This window comes from Orycteropus afer, unplaced genomic scaffold (assembly GCF_000298275.1).
Source record: "Orycteropus afer afer isolate SDZICR_OR568_19922 unplaced genomic scaffold, OryAfe1.0 scaffold00038, whole genome shotgun sequence".
Taxonomy (NCBI): domain Eukaryota; kingdom Metazoa; phylum Chordata; class Mammalia; order Tubulidentata; family Orycteropodidae; genus Orycteropus; species Orycteropus afer.
This window is the reverse complement of record NW_006921625.1, coordinates 7,207,203-7,229,550: the sequence shown is the minus strand read 5'-3', so window position 1 is coordinate 7,229,550 and position 22,348 is coordinate 7,207,203. Positions and strand designations below refer to the sequence as shown.

The 22,348-nt window shown below is 47.3% G+C and overlaps 2 protein-coding genes across 2 annotated transcripts in view; one reads left to right on the top strand and one right to left on the bottom strand.

Moving 5' to 3' along the window:
- The window catches only part of FANK1 (fibronectin type III and ankyrin repeat domains 1), a 28,453-nt gene extending 20,475 nt beyond the window's left edge, over positions 1-7,978 (top strand). The window contains exons 5-10 of the mRNA XM_007936891.1: positions 121-186; positions 3,884-4,049; positions 6,987-7,130; positions 7,569-7,646; positions 7,766-7,810; positions 7,913-7,978. Coding sequence (XP_007935082.1) covers positions 121-186; positions 3,884-4,049; positions 6,987-7,130; positions 7,569-7,646; positions 7,766-7,810; positions 7,913-7,978 — 565 coding nt within the window. The remainder of the gene's footprint in view (positions 1-120; positions 187-3,883; positions 4,050-6,986; positions 7,131-7,568; positions 7,647-7,765; positions 7,811-7,912) is intronic.
- Positions 7,979-16,451: 8,473 nt separating this feature from the next.
- Positions 16,452-22,348, bottom strand: part of ADAM12 (ADAM metallopeptidase domain 12) — a 286,201-nt gene continuing 280,304 nt past the window's right edge. Inside the window, exons 21-22 of the mRNA XM_007936890.1 lie at positions 18,998-19,128; positions 16,452-16,512 (exon numbers count right to left, since the gene is read on the bottom strand). Of these exons, the coding sequence (XP_007935081.1) occupies positions 16,452-16,512; positions 18,998-19,128 (192 nt within the window). The remainder of the gene's footprint in view (positions 16,513-18,997; positions 19,129-22,348) is intronic.

The window sequence follows — 22,348 nt, the reverse complement described above, 5'->3', positions numbered from 1 at the left end:
AGCAGTGGGCCTCTGGGAGAAGGCGGCACTGCAGAGATTTGTCCTATATGCGACGTTGCTCAGTTGTACCGAGTCATGGTTCCCAGCCATCAGTGGTCCTCATAAACATGTTTCCTTCAGGCTTGTGAAAATCCTGGTTTCGAATGGCACAGATGTGAACGTGAAGAATGGAAGTGGCAAGGACAGGTATGTTGGTGGCATGTGGCCTGAAAGGTGGTGGGGCTCCCAGAAGAGTGTTACTAGGCTTGTGTCCAGAGGGGTTTGGTTTCACCCAGGCATTTCACTCAGTTTCTTCTGAGGGGACTACAGGTGAGCACATCCCACAGGAAAGATGACAACAAAAGCCAGTGAATTCACTTGTTATGGACTCTCTCATTCACCAAGCCTCTGTTAGGTGTATCCTTTCGGTAGCTCAAAGCCCAGCACATGATTAGTGCTCAGGAAAAAATGACTGCTGCTCCCAGGCCTGTGTGGGCATTTGGCTTTGACCATCGGCCTTGGACCCAGGACAACCCCCTCAAGGCTCTTGGGGCATGCCAGCCTGACTCTGGATGAAGAGCTTGAGGTGTTCCTGAAGGAGGAAGCTGAAATGACGAAGATGCAACCGGAGAACTTCCTGAGGTGAAAGGACTTGTACCTGAGGGGTGGAGTGCATCCCAGGAGATGTTGGTGAAAAGCGCCCGATGCTTAGAAACCTTGTAGAGTTTATGGAACACATTATAAAGGACAGAGAAAAAGTCCTCTAGCAGAAAACTCGTACATTACTTACAGGTGAAAGAATATTTTCCAAAGACTTAAAAGATAATCACTGATCTAATAGGTTACGTTGAATCAACCAATATTTATTGGATGTGGACCACAAGCCAGGTATGGGGCGTGGCGCTGGGGGAGAGCAGTGAGCCAGAGCCAGAGCCTCTGCCCACAGAACTGCACGTGGTAAATAAGGATCAAACCTGTGCACTGCAGACAAGGAGGGAAAGCTATGAGACACTGATCGCATATGCTAGGCTATACAGGGAACATGGATTGCTAAAGTCAGAAATGCTACTGACCATGCACTCTGCATATAAGGTGGTATGAGATTTTAAATAAAAACAGCTTAAAAATCACTTATACCTTAAAAAGTAGTTTTCCAAATAACTCTAGCCACTCCGGAGTTAAGCAATCAACTTAAGAAATTTGGAAAAGAACAATACCAACTTAAAAAGGGAAAAGATAACAAAAAAGAAATGAGGAAATGATTGAAAGTAGAAATTAGTTAAAAATCAGAATGATTCAGAAGTTAAAAAAGCTGCCTTTTAAAACAGATCAATCTCTCATAAATCTAAGAAAAAAGAAAAAATCAGAAATTTGAAAGGGACGTCAGTGGTTACAGAGGAAATTTGAAGACGACGAGAAAATAGCCCGTGGCACTGTTATATATCACATGATGAGATTTGATAGTTTAATGCTTTTTAAATCATAATTTTTCTGAAAAAAAAGTTAAATCACCAGAATTGACCCAAGAAGCAGAAAATATGCAATAACCAATATTCAAGCAAGAAGTTAAAGAGGTATCAAAGAATTCCCTGTCACATGGCCTCTAGGGCTGTCTGTGTTCTCGGGAAGTTTGTTCAGATTCTCCAGGTACAGGTACTAACCCTGAACTTCGCCAGAGCGGAGAGGAAGCTGGAAAGCTGCAGATGGCGAGCTTACTGCTAAAATCTGACGGTAAGAGGAAATGAAACACGGACACGCCTGCATTCCCACACAGTGTGTCTGGTTTGGGCCATCTCTTTTGTCTCTTGCATTCTGATCTCGTGCCCTCTTCTCGTTTCCCCTAACATTGACTTTGTGAGGAGAGTACACCGAGTCATCTCACAGGATACCCTGTGTTCTGGATTTGTCTAATGGTTTCCTAATTTTGGGGGAAGAGGCATTCAACTTGTTCATCTATCTCCTTACTTCCTATAAAGCTGAAATTAGTCTAAAGTCTCGATGACATTAGCCGTTTTCGCAGGAGCACTTGGAGCGACGCTGGCTGATTCCTGCCGCGTGCCGGTTGTCCCCCAGTTGTTTATGCTGGGTCAAATCATTTGGTTAAGGAAGTGGCAGCCAGACCTCCCCTTTGTAAAGATGCTGTCTTCCTGCTGAAGCTGGAAAGGCATCTGTCGGGTTGATAACTGAGCATGTGTGAATATCAGGTTTGCCATCACTCAATGATGTTGGCATCCATTGATGGTCTTGCATTGCATCAATTTTTAATTGAGGGTTGCAAATAAGTCACTTTCTAATTCCATGATCTCTCCTGTAGTTATTAGCTGTCAGTCTTCGGTAAAGAAGAGCTTTTTCTTATCAACTGGGGGTGGACTACGTTTCATCCTACAAAGACAGAGCACATGTTTAATTTTTTCATTTAATTACCATAGTGTAAGGAGTTGGTTTAATAGTTACTCTCTGATAGTGTCAAATGAATAATTTTTTTCCCTTTGATCTTTTTTGAATATCATCATGGGCTCGTGGATGTTTTAAAATTCAATATTTTATACACAATGATTGTCATTATTCTTTTTTTATTGAAAAACTCACACACCATACAATTCACCATTTACAATGTACCATTCGGTGTTTTTAATGTTTACCAAGTTGCGTTACCCTCACCACGTGACCAAATATCAGCACATTTCCATCACTCCAAGGAGAAAGCTTGGCAGTCACTCCCCATCCCTCCCTCTCCCAGCCCCTGGCACCACCAGTCTGTCCTCTATCTCTGTAAAAGTCCAAACCCATTGTCATCAAGTCGATTGTGACTCATAGTGACCCTGTAGGACAGAGAACTGCCCCATAGGATTTCCAAACCAGAAAGCTGGCAGTTCAAACCCACCAGCCACTCCTTGGAAGACTAAGCAATCTACTTCCATAGAGATACCGCCTTGGGAAACCCAAGGAGGGCTCACAATGAGTTGGAACTGGCTTGATGGCAGTGAATTGTTTTTTTTTTTTTTTTTTGATAATCTTAATGTGAGCTCTGGTGTCGCTGTGGTTAAAGCATTGGGCTGCTAACCAGAAGGTCAGCAGTCCTAACTCACTAGCTACTCCATGGGAGGAAGATAAGGCAGGCTCCTTCTGTAAAGGTTTACAGCCTTGGAAACCCAGTGGGGAAGCTCTAGTATGTCCTATAGTCACTGTGAGTTGGAACCAACCTGATGGCAGTGGGGCTTCCCCCCCCCCCAATCTTTATGGAAGCAGACTGCCACATCTTTCTCTTGCACCACCTCTGGTGGGTTTGAACCTCTTACCTTTTGGTTTGCAGCTAAGCACTTAACCACTGTGCCACCAGTGTGCTTTCTCTATGTTTGCCTGTACCAGATGACTCATGAGTGGAATTATATAATATGAAATGCTTGTGAACGGCTTTCTTCATTGAATGTGATACTGTTCAAGCCTTGTCTATGTTGTATGTGTTCATACTTCATTTCTTTTTACGACTGAATAATATTCTACTGTGTTTGTCAGTGACAGAGAGACATTTCATGTGAATAACTCTTAGCACTTTCCCACTCAAGTTAGGATTTCATGGTTTAAGCCAGGTGGGATAAAATGGAGTCCTGGTGGCACAGTGGTTATGCACTTGGCTGCTACCCCAGAGGCTGGTGCTTGAATGTACCAGAGTCTCTACAGGCGAAAATACCTGATGATCTGTTCCCATAAAGATTACAGCTTTGGAAACCCTGTGGGGTAGTTCTACTGTGTCCTGTAGGGTCACCATAAGTCGGAATCAACTCGACAGCACACAACGGCAGCAGCGGGGTAAAACATGGACCTGGGTTAGGTGACTGCCAGGCTGGGCCAGTCACCCTGCACCTTTGCACTTGTAGTCTAGTGCCGCTTCCGTGTGTTGCAGTCTCATGCTCGCGTGCTACGCGGGACACCTAGATGTTGTGAAATACCTCCGGAGACACGGCGCTTCTTGGGAGACTAGAGACCTGGGAGGCTGCACAGCTCTGCACTGGGCTGCGGACGGAGGCCACTGTGGTGTGATTGAGTGGATGATCAAGGACGGCTGTGAGGTAGGGGTCTTCTTCCTTAACCACAGACAGACGGTTACGTGGAGTCCCTGAGGGGTGCTGGCGGTTAATGCACTCAGCTGTGAACTGAGAGGTTGGAGGTTCAAGTTCACCCAGAGGCAGCTGCAAAGAGGCCTGGTGGTCTATTTCTGAAAAATCAGCCGCTGACCCCCTGGAGCACAGCTCTAGTCTGACACGCCAGGGCTCCCCATGCCATGGTGCTGTTGGTTAGTTGAACCTCAAAATGCTCAGCTTAACGGCAAGAAGGTTCCTGAAGCCTTGGAAAGGATTACTTTACAACTGAGATGATGATGGGACCTCAAATTGTCACAGAGGTTCTGCTCATGTATTCAGGTGTTCGAATCCAGGGTCAGACCTGATGTTGCTTCTAGTCCTATCTTTGCTTGTTCACTTATTTCTCTCTCCATTCCATCTGTTGACGGAGTTTTATCAAGCATTTCCCACGCACCGACCTAGGTGCTGGGACACCAGCCTGCTGAGAACTCTTAGGATGTAGTTTCTGCTCGTTGCTGTAAAATCAGATTACTCTCATCCCTGGCTAGTTTGAAAGATTAACAAAACAAAACAAAAAACCCAAAAAGGAGCTCTGGTGACGACATACAGAGGGAACTGTCTGTATCAGGTGTGCAGTATTTGAGCCCTTCGGTCTTCACCTGGGGACAGGTGTATTTGCTGGTCTGATTCTGTGCCATCAGCAAGTACAAGTTTGAGTCAGCGAATAGAAATGGAGTCGTTGATGTGTCTAAAGATCTTTATAGGTGGGTAAATAGAACTAGATCAGTTATGGTAACAGCTAGTAGCTTTGCTAACTTTAGTTCAAGACTTCAAGATGTTAAATACAGATTTTAAGGCATGGCATAAAGGAATGATGTACAAAATGTTGCCCTAATTGTGATTGCCAGATGGTGTTGAATATTGAGAAATTGAATCGATGGCCTGGAAAATACTCAAACTGAGCGGAGCCATGTCTCCTGGAAGATGTTAGCTGTATTCTAGGTTGTTTCTGAAGTGTGACCGACAGCAAGGCTGTGGGATCCCATGGGTTGTCTGGAGTGTGATGTGTTACTGCTACTGCCGTCTTTGGAGTTGAGGACAGTGCCCCATGGCGGGAATAGTCTCAGCCAATGATAAAACTTTTTATTACAATTCTTGTGTCTGTGTATCTTTAAAAAGATAGATTAGAAATGGGCACAAACAGCAAGAAGGTGTAGCTTGTGGTCCTCAGTGGTTGGGCTGGGGTCCCACTTGCCATATGTGGCAGTGACAGCTAGGGCTCCCCTTGTTTATGACGACTGCTGCCCATGTCTGGGACCCAGTGAAGGCTTCTAGTGGAGAGGGAGGGGTTGGCCTGTGCTGAAAGAAGAAAAGGTGTCCGAATAGGGCGGGTCTGTGCCACGGACACTGGAATATTGGAATGTTGGGAACGAAGGCTCTCTGGACTTAAGAGTGGGCACATTTTGGGATGGGCACCATCTTTTTCTGTGGCACTGGAGCTGCTGTGTCCACTCCAATTGTTGGTTGGGGGTAGATGCTGTCAAAAACAAGTCTCCCCTTGTTCTTGGCAGGTCCCTCCTCTGCTACTTGGGAAGGCTGTGGGGAGATCTGAGGGCCTTGCAGGGCATCACTGCCTTGCTCCCCAGTCTCATGACTCTCTTCTTGGAGTGGCTTGCTTTCTTTTCTCTACTTAGCAAGCTATGTGACCTCGGGAAAGGTGCTTGACTTCTCTGACATCTGGCTCTGTTGCTTGGGAAGCAGAGATAAAAATTCGATCCCCGTTGAAGGTGCAGGGTTTCCCTCCACCAAGATGGAAACCGTGTAGAGCACTATGTAACAGGAGGAGATGGTTTTAGTATTATTTTCATGCAGTGGTGCCCACTGCACAGAGATTGTTTGCACGGACAAGACACTGTGTGCACCTGACAGTGTTGGGTGGAGACCAACCTGCCACGGCCTGGCGTCTACCAGCAGTGCTTTGGTGCTTATTCCAGCCTGTTTTGCTAAAGCTACAGGTGATGTTTGAGTACTTCTGCAACAGAATTTGTGTGGTGTGCAGTTTTGCTTTCATACCATTCTTCATGGATTGGTGAGGTCTTCCTTGGAATTGGAAGGACTCTGGTGGTGTAGTGGTTAAGATATTTGGCTGTTAACTAAGAGGTCGGTGGTTCAAACCCACCACCTGCTCTGTGGAGGAAAGATGAGGCAGTCTGATTCCGTAAAGATTGACAGCCTTAGAAACCCAATGGGGGTCACTAGGAGTGGGACTCGACTCGATGGCAGTGAATTTGGTTTTGGTTTTGGTTTAGTTACCCTGGAATTGGAGGACACTGTTTAAATTTTCTTATCTCAAAGGTGTCTTTCAAAACACTCAGCTGAGATTCCGATGTAAAGATTATTGGGAAGTGGCCATTTTGAACAAGGCACCAGGTCGGCTTCCTTTTCAGGGTGGAGTTTGGGTCACAGAGCTTAGTTGCTTTGTGTGCACTCTGCCCTGGGGGTCTCCAGCTGGAAACTGGGAAGAACCAAGGAGAAGGAGGAGGGTGTCTCTCTCCCTATTCCTGAAAGCGTTTGCCGTGGCTTTCACCGATACATGAAGCTAAGCAAGACAAACTGTGCTTAAATACAGGTGAGAAAGTGAGCCCAGAACAGGTGCTGATGGAGAATGAACGTTTCCGTCCCAACCTCTTTCCCCTGGAAAGAACATGGATAAGATGGCACCAAGGGACTGCCCCCCCACCGGGATTCTAACATTTCTTCTCATTGGGTATCAATGGGAATCAAATGAGCACGCTCCCATGAACTCTTAGGAGGTCTCGAGAGACCACTATGCAAAGCAGGGGAACATGGGTAGATTTTTTGGTAAGTTGATGACAAATAACTTACAGGGAGAAGCAGGGCTAAGAGCAGCTCTCTGGCCCACAGGTAGATGCTGTGGATGCTGGCTCGGGGTGGACCCCGCTCATGCGAGTCTCTGCGATATCTGGGGACCAGCAAGTTGCTTCTCTCTTAATTGAGGCTGGAGCAGACGTGAATGTGAAAGATAAAGATGGGAAGACCCCTCTGATGGTATGTCCACCCTCAGCAAACAGCCCAGTTTTAGGTTGGGAGCCAGGTCAGAGATATTCTGTAATTAAACAGTTCTTGAGAGTTTAGCAGCCGTGGGGTCTGGCTATGTACTGGTTCCCCACTGGCCTGTTAATCACAGCATGAGAACATCACTATAATATTCATGTTGTCGTTTTACAAGCATTTCTTCAAAGATTTCCCAGCCCAGCCTCCAGGGCCACCATAGGGTCAAAACAGATCTGTTCAAACCAAGAACTCGCTGCCTTCTGGGCTGGCCTGCTTGAGCTGCTCTTAGTGGGATGTTATGTGCAGAAAGGCAGGTTCTGTTTCCGTGTTCCCTCAGGTGTCATCACAGTGGAGTTGGTGGTACACACGCCTGTCCCCATGAAGCCGTGTGGCCTGGCCAGTGAGTGTGCTCACCCCGACCCTTGCTTACAGGTGGCTGTGTTAAACAATCATGAAGAGCTTGTCCAGCTACTTCTCGACAAAGGAGCTGATGCGAGTGTCAAAAACGAGGTGAGTAATGTGCCTTTCACGTAACTACCAATTTTCCTGGGAGAAGAAAGTGTGTCTGTTTATAGGTAGTTTGGATACTTGGAGATAATTGTGTAATTCTTGTCCTTTCCTCTTTGCAGTTTGGCAAAGGCGTCTTAGAAATGGCCAGAGTCTTTGACAGACAGGTTGGGATGTTTGCCTTTCGAGGCTAATTCTGTAGTACTTTGAAAACTGAACCAACCACCAGAACCCTGGGTTCCATTCACCTGTTTGTTTTGTCTGCCTAGAACGTAGTCTTCTTATTAGAGGAAAGGAAGAAGAAGGAAATGCTGATGAAGTCTTCGGCCTGCTGATCTGAGCACTGCGTTTCTACGGAATCCAAGTAAAACAAAGCAAAACATAGCCGAACTAGAAATAGGACATTCTGCGTCTTCAACGGTTCTACGTTTGATTATTTATTTAGTTGAAGATTCACAGTGACTTTATTGTAACGTACAACTGTTCCCACTTTGAAATACATCTTTTTACCTAAGTGCATGTGTCTGGTATCGTCACTGGGCATCTGTACTGCTGGCACGTCTACTTACCCTCATGCCTTTTGGAGTTGGACAGGAAACACAATCATTAGTAGCAGAGCTACACAGACGTGTGTGAGCCTCCTGCTCCCTGCTCTGCCCCTCACGCTGTCCTTTGAGCCACTCCGGGGGCCTGGGGAGGTGGGTCCCCTCGTGTGTGCTCACGGGTGTTCTTTCTGCCCAGTGTACGGTCTTCCGGAGTGATGTCCTCCCTAGCTGTTGGCTCACAGCAAAGCAGAAAATCCGCTTTAGAAGACTGCTCTGTCAGGGGGTCCAGGAGGGGTCAGTGGTCTTAGAAAACACAGGTGTGAGGATGTGTGTGCACATAGTTAGGCCCTGACGATGGAAGACCCAGCGGTGGGCCCGTGATGCCTTTGTTGGAGATCAGTGTGTGACATTGAGCCTGTAGCACAGAGAGGTTCTCGATGCTGACCGTGCAGTTCGTAGGCAAGCAGGAGTGAACTGCAACCATGTCTGATGGTTGGGAGCTTAAAGACACGAGTGTGGTGGGGCTTTCACTCAGTGAAGACATAAGCTGGCACGGATGGTCACCAGCAGACCAAGTGTGTTTCGTGACTTTACTAGTGGACTGACTCTGGCCCAGCAGCCCACCATCTTCGGGGATCTGCAGGGGAAGACCGGTGAGGGGGTACCCGACACTGGCAAAGCTTTGGGGAGGATGGCAAGGGCACGTGCATCAAGGGTACTGGTGTTGGGAACCCTCTGTTCCATCCCGTTAGTCTGTAGAGTGTCTACCATAGAAACTGGATTTGTGGACCACGTACAGTCCTGTCCTTTGATCTTTCACTGTGTTGTATTTTTTCTTACTACGTTTTATTGAAACAGAATTTACGTACAGTGAACTACACAAAACTTTCACCAGTGGTTTACCTTCGGAATGTGAGTCTCCCTTTAAATTTGCTCAGTTGGACTTTTAAAAACCTCTCTAAATAACAATCAGCGGATTCACAGCCTTCTAAAGTTCCGTGCCCCCTTTGTGTGGTCAGCCTCGACATCTACCTCAGTTCCCTCCTTGGTCTGTTGCAGGTTGTAGCTGCAGCCCTTTCTATAGAGAAAGGATACTTCCCTGCTCTCTGACATACAGCTTCCCACTCTCCTGTGGTGTGACTGCTGTGGGCTAAGGAGATGGGAGTAGGACGGCACCTGCCCCTCCAGGGCACAGATTTCAAGACTTCCCCCATGTCACTCCACCTCCTGCCAGCCACAGGCCAGCCATGGCTTGACGGAAGCTACTCCATCAGCCCAGGGCCTGAGAGACAAGCTGGGGGCCATCCAGGATGGGAGGCCTTCAATGGTAACTCACTGAGGTTCAAGAGTGGTCACTGCAGTATACAGTGGCCTAAAATTGACTGATCATGTCCTGCTATCTGTGAATTTAACTTCCCACGAACAATATTAGCATCTCCAAGTCCTGTGGTTTCTTTTTCAGATTTGCAAAAATTCAAGAATGGATTGTGTCTGCCCACTGCCTCCACCCCTGGCCACACTGCAGTCTGAACCCTTGCACCTTTAGACCTCACCCTGTTTGTGTTTGGAACATTAATGAATCCAGAGTGGCTCCTAAATCTAATCACTCCTGAGTTATGACAGAGTGGAACAGACACAAACGTGGGCAAGAGGAGCTGGCAGCAGTCAAACGTCTCTGTAAGCCCAATGATGCCATGGATTGTTGCAGCTTCTAGAAGCTGATTGAGAACTCTCTCTAAACTCCCACTTCTAGCCATGTCAGCTGTAGCAAACGAATTCTTCAGAGCCACCCACTTGTGATGTGGCTTGTGACCACAGCACTGGGGAATTAGGATAAGGAATTTCAGTGACTATCAAATGTCTTTTTAGCAAAATGACTTTTTAGCACTGTGGTAATTGACACTTCCCTCTGAATCTTATCAATTTGGTGACCTGGATTATTAGATTTTTTTGTAGTATTGATCCATGCCATGTTCCCAAAATAGTCTGTGGCTCTACTGGACTTGGATTCTAAATCCCATGTGCTGTATATACATCCCATGTGCTGTGTGTATCTGCTCATTATCTCTTTCTTTACTAGACTGTTGAGCTGCTGTTGTGTTGGCGCTGACATTTACATGTGACAGACAGTGGGTCCTATGTCATCTTCAAGACAGCTGATTGGTTTGAGTCCATTCTTAAGGCTATTGTGTCAACATCAACATGCTCAGATGGTGGTTTATCTCATGTTTTAATCTTCCCAAAGCAGCAGCTCAAGTCTTTATTCTATTTCTCTAACTTCTACTTTCTATTTCTACACATTCATTCTTTCCATTTTCTTCAGCTTTATCTTGTTTTCTAACTTTTTGCATTGGATATTAAACTCATATTCTTCTTTTTGTTTATGTATGTATCTAGGACTGTAAATTTTCCCCACAGCACTGTTTTACTTGTATTTCAACAGGAAATTTTCTACTTTCCTATTGCTAAGGTTCAGTTGGTGGGGGTACTTGTTAAATATAAATTTTAAGGTCCATCTTAGGCCCTCTGAATTGGAATTATCAAGGGGGTGGAGTGCAGCCTGAGCAGAAGCATCCCAGGGGAATTCTTAAAAGTCAAGAAGTTTGTGAAGCACTGCCATGGGGTGTCGATAAGACTCTTATTGGCTATTTCTCAGCAACCCTCAATTCATCCCTGACCCGGGAATTACTACACTTCTGGGGGATCACATTGCTTTTCTGCTTTGTCTGTTATAGTTGGAGGACTTTTCTGTACCATTTATGGCTTAAGATCACCTGCTCCCCTTCAGAGGCAGTTGGGAAGAAGGTACATTCTGTGTGTTTGGGTATACAGTCATAGGACACTATGTTTTATTTGTAAATAGACACCGATTGGCTTTAGCTTTTCAATCTGGATTTTAAAAAACAAACCAAACTTCTGCCATCCAGTTGGTCCCGACTCCTAGAGCCCCCTCCTTGGGTTTCCGAGGAGGTATCTCTACGGAAGTAGATGGCCCGGTCTTCCTTCCGAGGAGCGGTGGTGGCTACGCTCCCTTTATTTAATCCAGTCCTGTCTGATATTAACGTCTCTGTCCTTGCCTGCTTGCTCTCTGACTTCATCTCTTACGTTAAGTAAGGTGAGCTCTCTAGTTTTTTGGGAAGGTTAGACATTCATACTGTTCAGTTTATTTTGTGTGTGAAAAGTTGCCATAGCTTGTATCCTTACCCCTCGTCTGCTGTTTGGTACGGGATTGGCCGCACACCTCCTTCCCTCGCCACCTGACTCTTTCCCTTAGTTTCTTACATACCCCTCCAAGTTCTCTTTATGTATTGATGAATGAGAACATAAAATTCTATTTTTTTTTTTTTAATTTTGTAACATTCTCGGTAATGAGCGAAACAAGTCTTCATTCTTGTTGTATACCATTTATTGGATATAATATTCTTAATGACTTTTTCAGGTGGCGTTTACCTGTTGAACCCTGATACAGGAAATGTGTACAAAAGTAAGACTGTAACTAACATAAAAAGGTATGTGAAAAAACAGCAAACCAAAGCATTATAAATGGTTGCAGCACTATAAAATTCATGTTCTGGATTATGTTGCCGTAAGTTTAATCTGTGCTGAGTAGCCGTAGCTGAGTTTAAAGTTATACTTAAGAGTTGCCACACACATTCCAGCAATGGACCTTCCCTCCAGCCCACCAACTGACCTCACAGAAGGGACAAAGGGACAAGGCAGTCCTGTGCACCATGTGTTCTGCCTGGGAGTCTACGGGACTTGTCTTTCTGATGGGGTTTATTTTCTTTCATTGCTCTATTTAAAGTACCTACTTAGAAGCATGAACGTAGATGCCATTCAGTTCCTTGTAAAACTAAACTAATCACGTGACGTTTACTCTTTTGTCTGGTGGTGGTAGTGTTGTGTGCAGGCCGCTAAGTCATCTCCAACCCATGTTGTTGTTGGGTGCCATTGAGTTGATTCATTTCATAGAGGCCCTAAATGGCAGAGAACAACTAACAGTCTCCATAGGGTTTCCTAGGTGGTCGTCTTGAGGGCAGCAGACATCCTGGTGGGTCTGAACCACAAACCTTTTGCTTAGCAGCCCAGCCCTTAGCCACTGTACCACCAGGGCTCCTTTTGGTGTTGCCTTAAAATGGGCTAAATTGAGGACTAAAAAACCATACTTTATAGAAGGAGAATCACAGGGAACAGAGAATGTGGTGTTTGAAAATGTGGGCAGTTGGGATGGGTCACAGCGTATTCAACTTGAAAGAGCTGAATCCCGTCAAACCGTAGACCTTGATTGTGTGTTTGGTCTTCCGGCTGCCACTGTCTGTTACTGACCAATGGAGTGGGTTCAGGTGCAGTTTTTCTCCCAGGTTTGCTCATAGGAAACAAGTACTCACTGTCTGGTCCGTAACTGCCATTGTTGTTGCAAAGAAAGAAGGGATGTGTTCATGAAAGGCAGGGAAACTGCGTGTTGATACAGAGGCCTGTTGCTTCTAGGAGTTTCCTTACTGCACAGACAAGCTTCTTGGCAAGTGGGCTTCCAAATCCTTTTCAGGAGTGTCACCCCTCTTGTTTTTTTTTTTTTTTTTTCCTTTCCTCCTTGATCTGGCATGGAGCTTGGGCCTGTGTAACTCTAAATAGGGGTTTCAAATAGGTTTGAAAGAAACGGATGTTGCTGGGAACTTTAGGGTAAGAGAATTTTGCTATCATAGATAAACTAAGTTTCTACAGCTTAACTCCTCTTGGAATTAGGACACGTGTTTAGCAGGAGGTCACTGGGGATCTGTCTAGGGGAGGGCTCTTGTGGCTGCAAGGTGGCTCTGGGTGTCCAACGGGTGGACCTGGAGGAGCTGTGAGAGCAGGATTCTGATGGTCGGAGAGGAGAAAGAAGCAGTGGCATTAGGTCTGGCCTAGGAACTGAGATTGTATCTGATGTTGCTGGTTGCTGATGAGTTGATTCTGACTCATGGTGACCACACTGGGTTACCATGACCTGAGTGATGGGGAAAGGCCAGTCTGTGTTATCTCTGGTTTCCTGTGTCTGGCTGTGTTTATGGGCCTCCAGGTGTGCCAGGGGGAGGCACCAAGGCATTTTAGGGCTGGCTTCCAGCATGGGATGGCAGCTGTGGAGGGGAGGAGAAGAGGTGGTACCTGTGTGTGGATATCACAGCCTGAGAGCTACCCGGCCAGGCATTGGTGTGGAGGGCCTCTGGGAGGGTCACTTGGCAGTGAGGAGGGACCTCCTGGGAGCCCTGGGCGCCTGCCTTAAAATGAAGGTGAGCCTGGTGCAGTCAGGCTGACACGGAAGCTGCAGTTCTTGCATTCAGCAGGGCCCGTTGCCTCAGAGTGTGTGGTAAACATCCACTGAAGGTGGCTGAGGCCTCAGGTTCTCCTCAGCCAGCCTCAGGGCCTACAAAGCACCATGGGATACCACAGGCTCCCAAGAACATCCTAATGCAGATCCGAGCTTGAGCGGTTTTCTGTCAGGGGAGGCCTTGATGTCATTGTCTCGGTTGCCAGGGAACAGCCTGGTGTTTGAGGCTAAGAATCCTAATAGCGTTAAGAGGCATAAAAGTGCTCCCTCTGAGGTGACTGGGGAGTGTGTGTTCTCATGTAGTCTGTGTTCTGTGGTGTCCTCCCACGCGTGCAGCTGAAGGAGTCTCACTGGGCAGTGCAATGGCCACAGACACACTTTGACAATGGAAAACGTTAGGCATGGTTTCTCTCAGTTGCTGCATGTCTGATTCCATGTGTTGGGAAAACGGTTACAAAAACTTCCAGGAGGTAAACCGTTAAATGGAATGCCTAGAAGATTAGTCATGTACCTCCCAGGAAAGTGGGGTCACATGACCTAGCACTGTAATTGGCAGGAGGAAGGAAAGTCCCTAACCCTGAGGGTCAACTTTATGGCTAGGCTGCATGGCTGTATTCTGTGGGGGCCTGTCACACTCAAATTAATCTCTTCTTCTTGTGTGTGAAAGCTTTTCAATATGTAGGTGCAATCAGATGGCAGATGGCACTAAAATGTGTTTGAGTTTCACTTCCATCACAGTGAGGATGTATAAAGGGGGACACTTCCTCCACACTTGGGTATTGGTTCTTTTCCTAAGATACACTCAAATGACAATTACTGCTAAATGCCTTCATCTGATGAGTATTACATCCTGGCAGTATTATTCCTTTAATATTATTAAATTACTTTTCTCAAGCCCTGCAATTCCTTTAATAACTAGTACTATGGAGACAGGAATGTCATCAGCCAAAGCCCCTGAGTGGCCACTGATGACATCACAGCATTAATATCACACTGTTCCTGGTGCTGTGTAACAGAAGCACTGGGATGACAGGTAAGAAAAGCGACAAAAGTGCCCGCCTTTTTCCTTGAGATAGGATCTTGGGGTCTGGTGTGTGTAAGGACAGTGCCTCAATCATGTACCATAAAGACTGCATCAGCTTCCTCAACAGTGTCTGCTTTGACCTTAGTACAATCAGCAGGTGTAGTTCCAGTTCCAGTAATTCTGTATGTATCTCATCAGCGATACTTAACATGAACTTTTTTTTTTAATATTACAGTATGAGTGCATCTGTTTATTATATAAGAGCTGGAATGTACTGAGCTGGGTTCCCTTTTGTGTGGGTGGGTTGATTTAGTTTACCTAGAAGCATGAACAGTATGTTTCCCAGATGGAGTGGGGACACGTGGCTCGGGAGTTAAATGCAATGTTGTTTTCCGGAAGGAAACTGAAGATTCTTGGAATATTTTTCTCTCTGCTTCAAGGCATAGGAAGGGTGTTGGAATGGTCTGTGAAGAAACTTGGATCACCAAATACTGAGTGACTTTTGTCAGTTTCCCTGTGAGGCAGAAACTCATCACGCATGACCCCACTGTGCAAGCCAGCGCGAGGCAGAAGGGCATGGCACCTTTATGAAGTATTTTGGAATTTCTCATGCCATCTGATAATGGCCCCCCAGTCAGACATCTCAAGAGGACAAGGTTGAAGGGGGCTGCTGGCCAAGCCCACACTTCATGAATAGTTACAGCAGATTCAGATTCGATGGTGACAATGTCTTTTAAGGATCCCTGTGGTCCAGCTAGGAACATGAGATGCCCCAAAGGGAAGCGCGGTGGTAGCTAAGTTATTGGTCGTCTGTACATAGTGCTGTACATGCCAGGCCCTCACGGGGAGTACAGCATTCAGTTGGGCTGTAGTTCTTGTGAGCATAAGGATTCTGCCTGATTTTTCATAAGTTGAACCTTGCAGACAAAGGGAATCTTAATCTCCTGCCCGAATGGACTGGATCTGGTCCAGGGAGGAGAGCCTTTTCTGTCTGAGCCCAGGGTCACTGAGGTACCACGGAGAAGGTGAGGTGGTAATTGAGTCAGCTGCAGACAGGTGGCAGTACCTGGGCAGGAGCTTGCTTGTAGAGACACCCTTCTCCCAATCTAAATCCTATGCAGAGGCCAGTAATCTGTCGAGGGCAGCCAGGAAAAGAAGTTCTTGGTGTTTCTAAAGAGTGAAACCTGGAGCAAAACCACAAAGCTCTTCCTTGCCTATCTCCAACTGTGCTCCGGGCTGGTGTGAACCTCTGGCTGGCCTCCAAGTCAGTTTCTCTCCTGGTTTAGCCACACCCTAAGATTCCTGTCTGCAAGCCAGGTTCTCTCCAGAGCTTTCTGGCTAGAAACCAGACTCTGCCCTGCTGCCCAGAAGTTCAAGGTGCAACCCTTCGTGGGCCTGCCTGCTAGCCATTAAGGGGCCTCCCTGAAAGCTAAGCAGGGGAGTGGAGCCCTGGGCACTGGGCCGAGATAGGGGGTTCCAGAACCTCAAAGTTTCACCCTAGGAGGCTGGGTCTGGTACCAGAACCCTAGCCATGGGTCACAGTGGGACTGCTAACATCAGCTCTCTAATAACAACTCCATCAGAAAGTAAGCATCCTGTCCAGAGTCCCATAAGGCAGGATATTTCAAGTTCACTAAAATATTAAAAGCACAACAAACCTTCCTTCCATGGAAAACTCAAGGGTGGTAAGATGCCCACCACAGCGCACTGCGCTGCAGTAAGCATTCGGCATAAATTAATAATTTACAAGTACCTGAGCACGAATACAGAGCACCATAGCACAGCACCGAGGGCAGTAGCTCCAAGTCCTTACAATAATGGTGTTTTAAACATTAAAAATCCTACAAGTTGGTACAAAAAAGTTACTCCAACTGGAGTTGAAAGATAGTGCAAACTTGAGTCTTCACTGTTGGAGAAGGGGGCCAGCTGGCTTTTCACTTGATGTAGGCGGCATGGGCAGGTCTGGGCGCTTGACGGGGCTGCTGAGGAGCAGGTCTGAGTGGAGAACCAGCAAGAGGGGGGAAACAAAACTGCAGTTAGAGGCCGTGAAAGCAACAGCTGTAGAGGGGGAGGGCTGTGGTGGGGATGGCCTTGGGGCTAATGGGCTGCTGGGGGCTGGAGACTCTGCCTGCTGGTGGCAGTGCCGCAGCCAGTCCCCTGCCTCAGATCACAGGAGGAACTGCACGGAGGGCTCACAGTGGTTGATGACAGGCAGCTGTTATTATCATTGTTACTGGGTGCCTTTGAGTTGATTCCCACTCAGTGACTCAAGGGCAGGGGGGAAGTGGCCTCTAGGGTTGTCTGGGCTTGCAGTTGTCATGATCTTCCTCCCTGGAGCCTTGGGAGGGGTTTGAACTGCCAGCCTTCTGGTGAGCAGCTAAGAGCTTAACCGCGGGACCGCCAGGGCTAGTGCTGGCCTTTCATAAGCTCCCCTCCCCCATTTACTTGACAGCTGTCCAGTGGGACAACGCTGCAGCCACACGTAGGTCAAGCATGCAATTCTAAATTTTCCAGTAGCCACAGAAGAAGAAGGCAAAGGAAACAGTGAAATGAAATTTCAAAATCTATTTCATTTAACCTAAGTATTTATCATTTCAACGTGTGGTGGTGGTGTCAGCCCCGACTCACAGCAACCCCTCCTTGGGTTTTCGAGGCAGTATCACTACAGAAGTAGATTGCCCAACCTTCCTTCCGAGGACAGGCTGGTGGGTTTGAACTGCCAGCCTTCTGGTTAGCAGTCAAGTGCCTTAGGCACTATGCTACCAGAGCTCCCTTTCAATGTGTACTCAATATAAAAATTAATGACATGTATATACATTTTTTTTTACCAAGACTCTAGAACCCAGTGTGTTTTACCCCACAGCACAGCTGGTGGCTACCGCATTGACCGGCCCTGCTCAAGACAGGGGAGCAAGGCTGGGCATGTGGGTCCCTCAAAGGAGGGAGGTGCAGAGCCCTCTCAGACAGGACCGGACACAGCTGGCCTGCCCAGCACTGGCTGGGGTGCTCTGCATCTGTGCAGCCAGGAGTCATAGTGGTACCCCGACCTCTGACCTGCTTTATCTGTGAGATTTACTAGCAGAGCTCTCTGTCCCAGGCCCGACATTCTTCCCAAGTGTGGTAATGAAACCGCTAAACTGTGCAGTCCCTGCTGGAGTCACTGACTCATGGAAGCCAGAGCCTGGCCAGCCCAGATCTTTCAGTTCCTCTGAGTTCACACGGCAAGCTGCCTGCCGAGGTGTTAACTAGTCTGTGCTGTCCCGGACCACGGTGGAGATGTGCAGTTACCACCATGTTGTAGACTTTGTATTGTACAGATACGATAGAGGCATGTGACCTCAAGAGCACAGAACACAGTAAAACACCACAGAAACAACAAACCATTAACCCATTCATGACCCACGGGACATACAGTAGCTGCCTGTATTTTTTGCTTCTGAGGTTTAGTGGGATGCTGAATAACAATCTGAAGAAGCATGCCCCTCATCCCACTAACTTTAGCAACAGAAGCCCCTTGGGACATATGTGTCCTGTGAATTGTATCAAAATCCTGTCACAAAATTCCACCCCCCATCTCATTCACAATGAAGTCATGATTTTCAGTAATGGAAGTCAACCAAAAATTTAAAGCAGAAACTAACTGGGTCTCAAAAGGGCTCACCCTCCTGCCTAACTTAGGACTCAAGGCTCTGCCTTCCTAGTCTTCCTGGGAAAGCAGCAGTGCTCTCCCCCCGCAGGAGGGGTCTCTTTAGAGAAGAGGCTCCTCCTGCCGGTTGTGTGGGAAAGCCCGGGGTGGCACGGTCAGTCATGCTCACTCGTAGCCCACAGGCTGGAGGCTCAAATCCCCTGCAGGCGTGTTGGAGGACACTGATCTAAGACAGTGACGTGCTTCTGAAAGGTCACAGCCTGAGACCCCAGTGAGGCAGCTGTACTCTGCACATGAGGGCATTATTAGTTGGATCAATTCACTGGCAACTAACCACCACTCCTACTGAGAGGAGCTCCCAGCTGTACCAGGCAGCTTCTGTACCTTTGCTTCTGTAATTTGTCAAGACCCCAGGAATCAGGCAGAGCCCACTAAGTCTCCATGAGATTCTTGGTGGTGGGTGTGCAGCCTTCCTAACGTACCACATAGTAGCTTTACTGCCTTGCTGCTTTTGGTGAGATGGCCAGGACCAGATCACCACCTTTTCAGGGGTGGAGGACCCAATTCTACTTCATTGTGATTGGATCTCTTAGGTCCACTCAGACCACCACGAAGAGCTACGTGGTGATGCCTGTGACCAGGAGCGCATGGCTGCTGCTTGGTCATCGTTGGATCTGTTCCCATAGCTGCTTTATGTTCTGCCCCGTGGGGGGCGGGTGGCCAAGGACTTCAGCATGGGAGGTAGTTTGAGAAGCCTCAGCTGGTTCAGTTGCTCCCCACCCCCCCAGCAGTCCCGAGCTAAGGAAGAGGTGGCTGAGGGCCAGTCCCACCAACCTGAGAGGGGCCAGGCGGAGCCCAGAGGCTGGCTGTCCTGGGGTCCTCCCAGAGGCACTGCTGAGCCGGGTCATCTTGCTCAAGGGATCTGCTGGTAAAGGCTTCTGAGGAGGATGTGGTTTGCGAGTTCCCTAAAACAGACAACACATTGTCACTGGTCTCAGAACTGCAGCAAGACATGGGCCGAGGCCCTGAGAAGCAGTGAGAGTTGCTGGACAGCAGCTTGATACTCCAAGTAAATATCCTAGTGGGTCCTCTCACTACGCGATGGACGCAGGACCCTTGTTCTGCCACAATTGTTTCTAGCGTTTGACAGCGTTATCCGTAGCATCCGGGAGTTACAAGCACTCGAGTGTAGGACTTGCACGGGCCATGCTGTACAGCCCATTACCTACAGTTCATGCTGCCATTTCCTAGCCAGTGCTGGTTACGATCTATCAACTTTCCTCTGCCTTTAAGGCCTAAGGCAAGAAGTAGAAGGAAACCTTTGCTCACATCACCTTTATTTCTTCAACTTGATGAACTTGGTCACCTGCAGATGCATCAGATAGTGTGTTTAGTAGGATGGGGTCACCATGAGTGGGAGCTGACACCATGGCTGCAAACAAGAGGCACCTGGCTCCCTGGGAGGAACCCTCCCCCTCCAGGTAGAGTTGACCCAGATGGCTCAAGGATACGCACTTGGATTCTTCAACCAGAGTCCTTTCTAGTTACTGAGTCAAAGAATCACAAACCGTTCTGAAAAAAATGATGCCCAGAGAATCATGGATGAAACTAACATGTATGCACGACAGGAAGGTACTGCCTTGACCCCAGGCCAGCATGGGAGGAGGAGAATGGGGTGTTATTTGACCCTGAGTTTGAGCCAAGGATTAACACTTTGTGGTGTCTCTCCACTTACTTCCCCCTCCATAAAATGGGGGAAAAGAGTGTTTTTAACAGGATTAAACAAAATCACATGTAGGAAGCACCCAGTAAAATATCTATTAACAAGATGATCATCAGCCTGCCCTTATGCCACAAATTTGAAAAAGCTTAGTGGAAATAGGAGAAAAACAGCAACCTGTGTAACAGGGAAACCACCTGCCACTTACTCTCCTAGCCTTCTCCCTTGGCTACATATGAGAGGAAGCATCATAGGAGCTGGAGAGGAAAACCAGTGAGTGTTGAGTTTAGCTGTGGATTCCTACAAGCCTGGAAGGACTCTCAGTGCCCAGATCTGCAGGAACCTCAAGGGTGATGGGGCATCCTGCTAAGCAGATGATCTAATGCATCAACCTGGGCCTCAGTTTGCCATATATCCAGCACCATGTGGGATTGAACAACATTTGAGCTGAATTTCTCACATTACTTGTCCAACTAACATTGCATTTCTTCAGCAACTGGGACATAGCCGAAGGAATGCAACAATCTAATTCCCACTGCACATACCTCTGTAAAGCAAAGGAAGCTATGGCAGAAGTTGGGAAACAGCTGCCTGGAAAACAAGCCAAGAACAGTGGGCACACACAGGAAAGATGGCTGACCCAGGGAAAGACCTGGAAGTTACATTGCTCCATCAGTTCTCATGAGACATTCATATGCTTTAGAATATAAAATGGAAGAAGCTCCTGAACTAGGAATAAAGACCCTATACACCACCTTCTCACAGACTAGCTTGTTATCTGACATCGTGCATTTATGACAACAGTAAAAACTCTCTTTGACTATTGTGTGTGTTAATGATGTCTATCTGGCAGTGACAGATGCTGGACTGAGAAACACTGGCTGTGCTGGTTAGGCTACTCTGCAGCACGGCTGGGCCACTGAGGCTCTGTGGGTTTGGCAGTTGTGTCATGATGTAATCTGGCAGAGTTGATGTAGTCATCCTCCATTTCTGCATCACACTCATTTTTACTTAAGGACACAGGTTCCAGAGACCAGGTTGTTAAGTGAGAAGTGGATGTCAGGTGTTGCCTGAGAGCAGGGCACAGAGGTCGGACTGTTTGCATTTATAGCCTGGCTCTGTGACACATGCAGTTCTCCTATGTCTTTGAATTATAGTTTCCTCTTTGGTAGAGGGGGGATGATAAGGTTCTTAGCACAGGGCATACATGCAGGAAGCCATGAGTAAGTGTTTGCTGCTGTGATTGTTTGACTGTTATTGATGGAATGGAATTACCATTGAAAAGTGCCTTAACTGTACCATTAAATGTAGAGTAATACACTAAGGGAACAGCTTTATTTCCTAGAAGGTAGCAGAAAACCACCCAAGATATTAGTATGAGGTATAACAATGAATGCATGTATCCATAAAGTGGAAAGACTGAGAGGATTAAATCATTACTAAATGATACTAGTTTTGTTGGTAACAGTAAGTATCTAGTCTGGCCAACAAAGATAATGTCATGCTTTTATTGTGATGCTAGAAAAGGGAGATCTGTATTTTCTCACAATGGACTTCAATTTCTCACGGAAACTGAGGATACAATCAGTGAGCCATTTATTCTGGTATGCCTGAGAAATTCCCAATTTAAACTTAAACTTATGGTCCTTCTTAATTATTTATCATACCCTCCCAGCAGTGCCCGGGGTTTCCGGATAAGCTACATGGTCACTGTAGGGATAAAAACCCAAACAAGTGAGATGTGGATTAAGAGTTCTGACCTTAAACCCCGGGACAGGCACAGGTCTGCAGCTGCACGCCACGCCCAGGACGTTGACAGGAACAGGTCCCATGCGCAGATGCTGCCACCTCCTACCAGACCGAGCTGGGGCAGAAGGACAATGCAAGAGGGGAGGTGCCCAAGGCATGCGGCCTCACTTCCCGGAGAAGCGGAACTGAGGAACTAGGTCCTGAGGAGCACCCAGCTCTGCCGTTGGGGAGAGGAGAAGGAAGGTCTGTGCTCATTGGCAGGTGCTGCTTTTCAGGAGGCAAAACCTGAGCCCATGCTTTTCCTAAGGAGTCGGGCCTGCCCGTGGAGAATCGTCAGGAATGACTCCAGGTTAGGCTGCTCACACTGGCTATTTCATCAGCTCTATTTTCGTAGCAAACAAGGATTTGAGGAATTCAGGCACAATTCCTCACTCCTGTCAACTTCTAGACAATGGAGAGGGACCCACGTATGCCCCGGGATGGTCAGGATTATCCTGTTCATTTTCTATTCACATTCTGGCCACAGCCACTTAATTCAAAATTCTGAGCAGTTTAAAAAACAAGATTACATCTAATCCTGTGCTTTGGCCACTGTAAGAAATTCTTGATGGTTATCAACTTCCACGTGGTAAGCAAGAGTATACAGGCCCGGCTTAGCCAGGGAGGGGGCTGCAGGGAGAGTGGATGGCACTAGGGAAATGCTGGGGCTGCCCCAG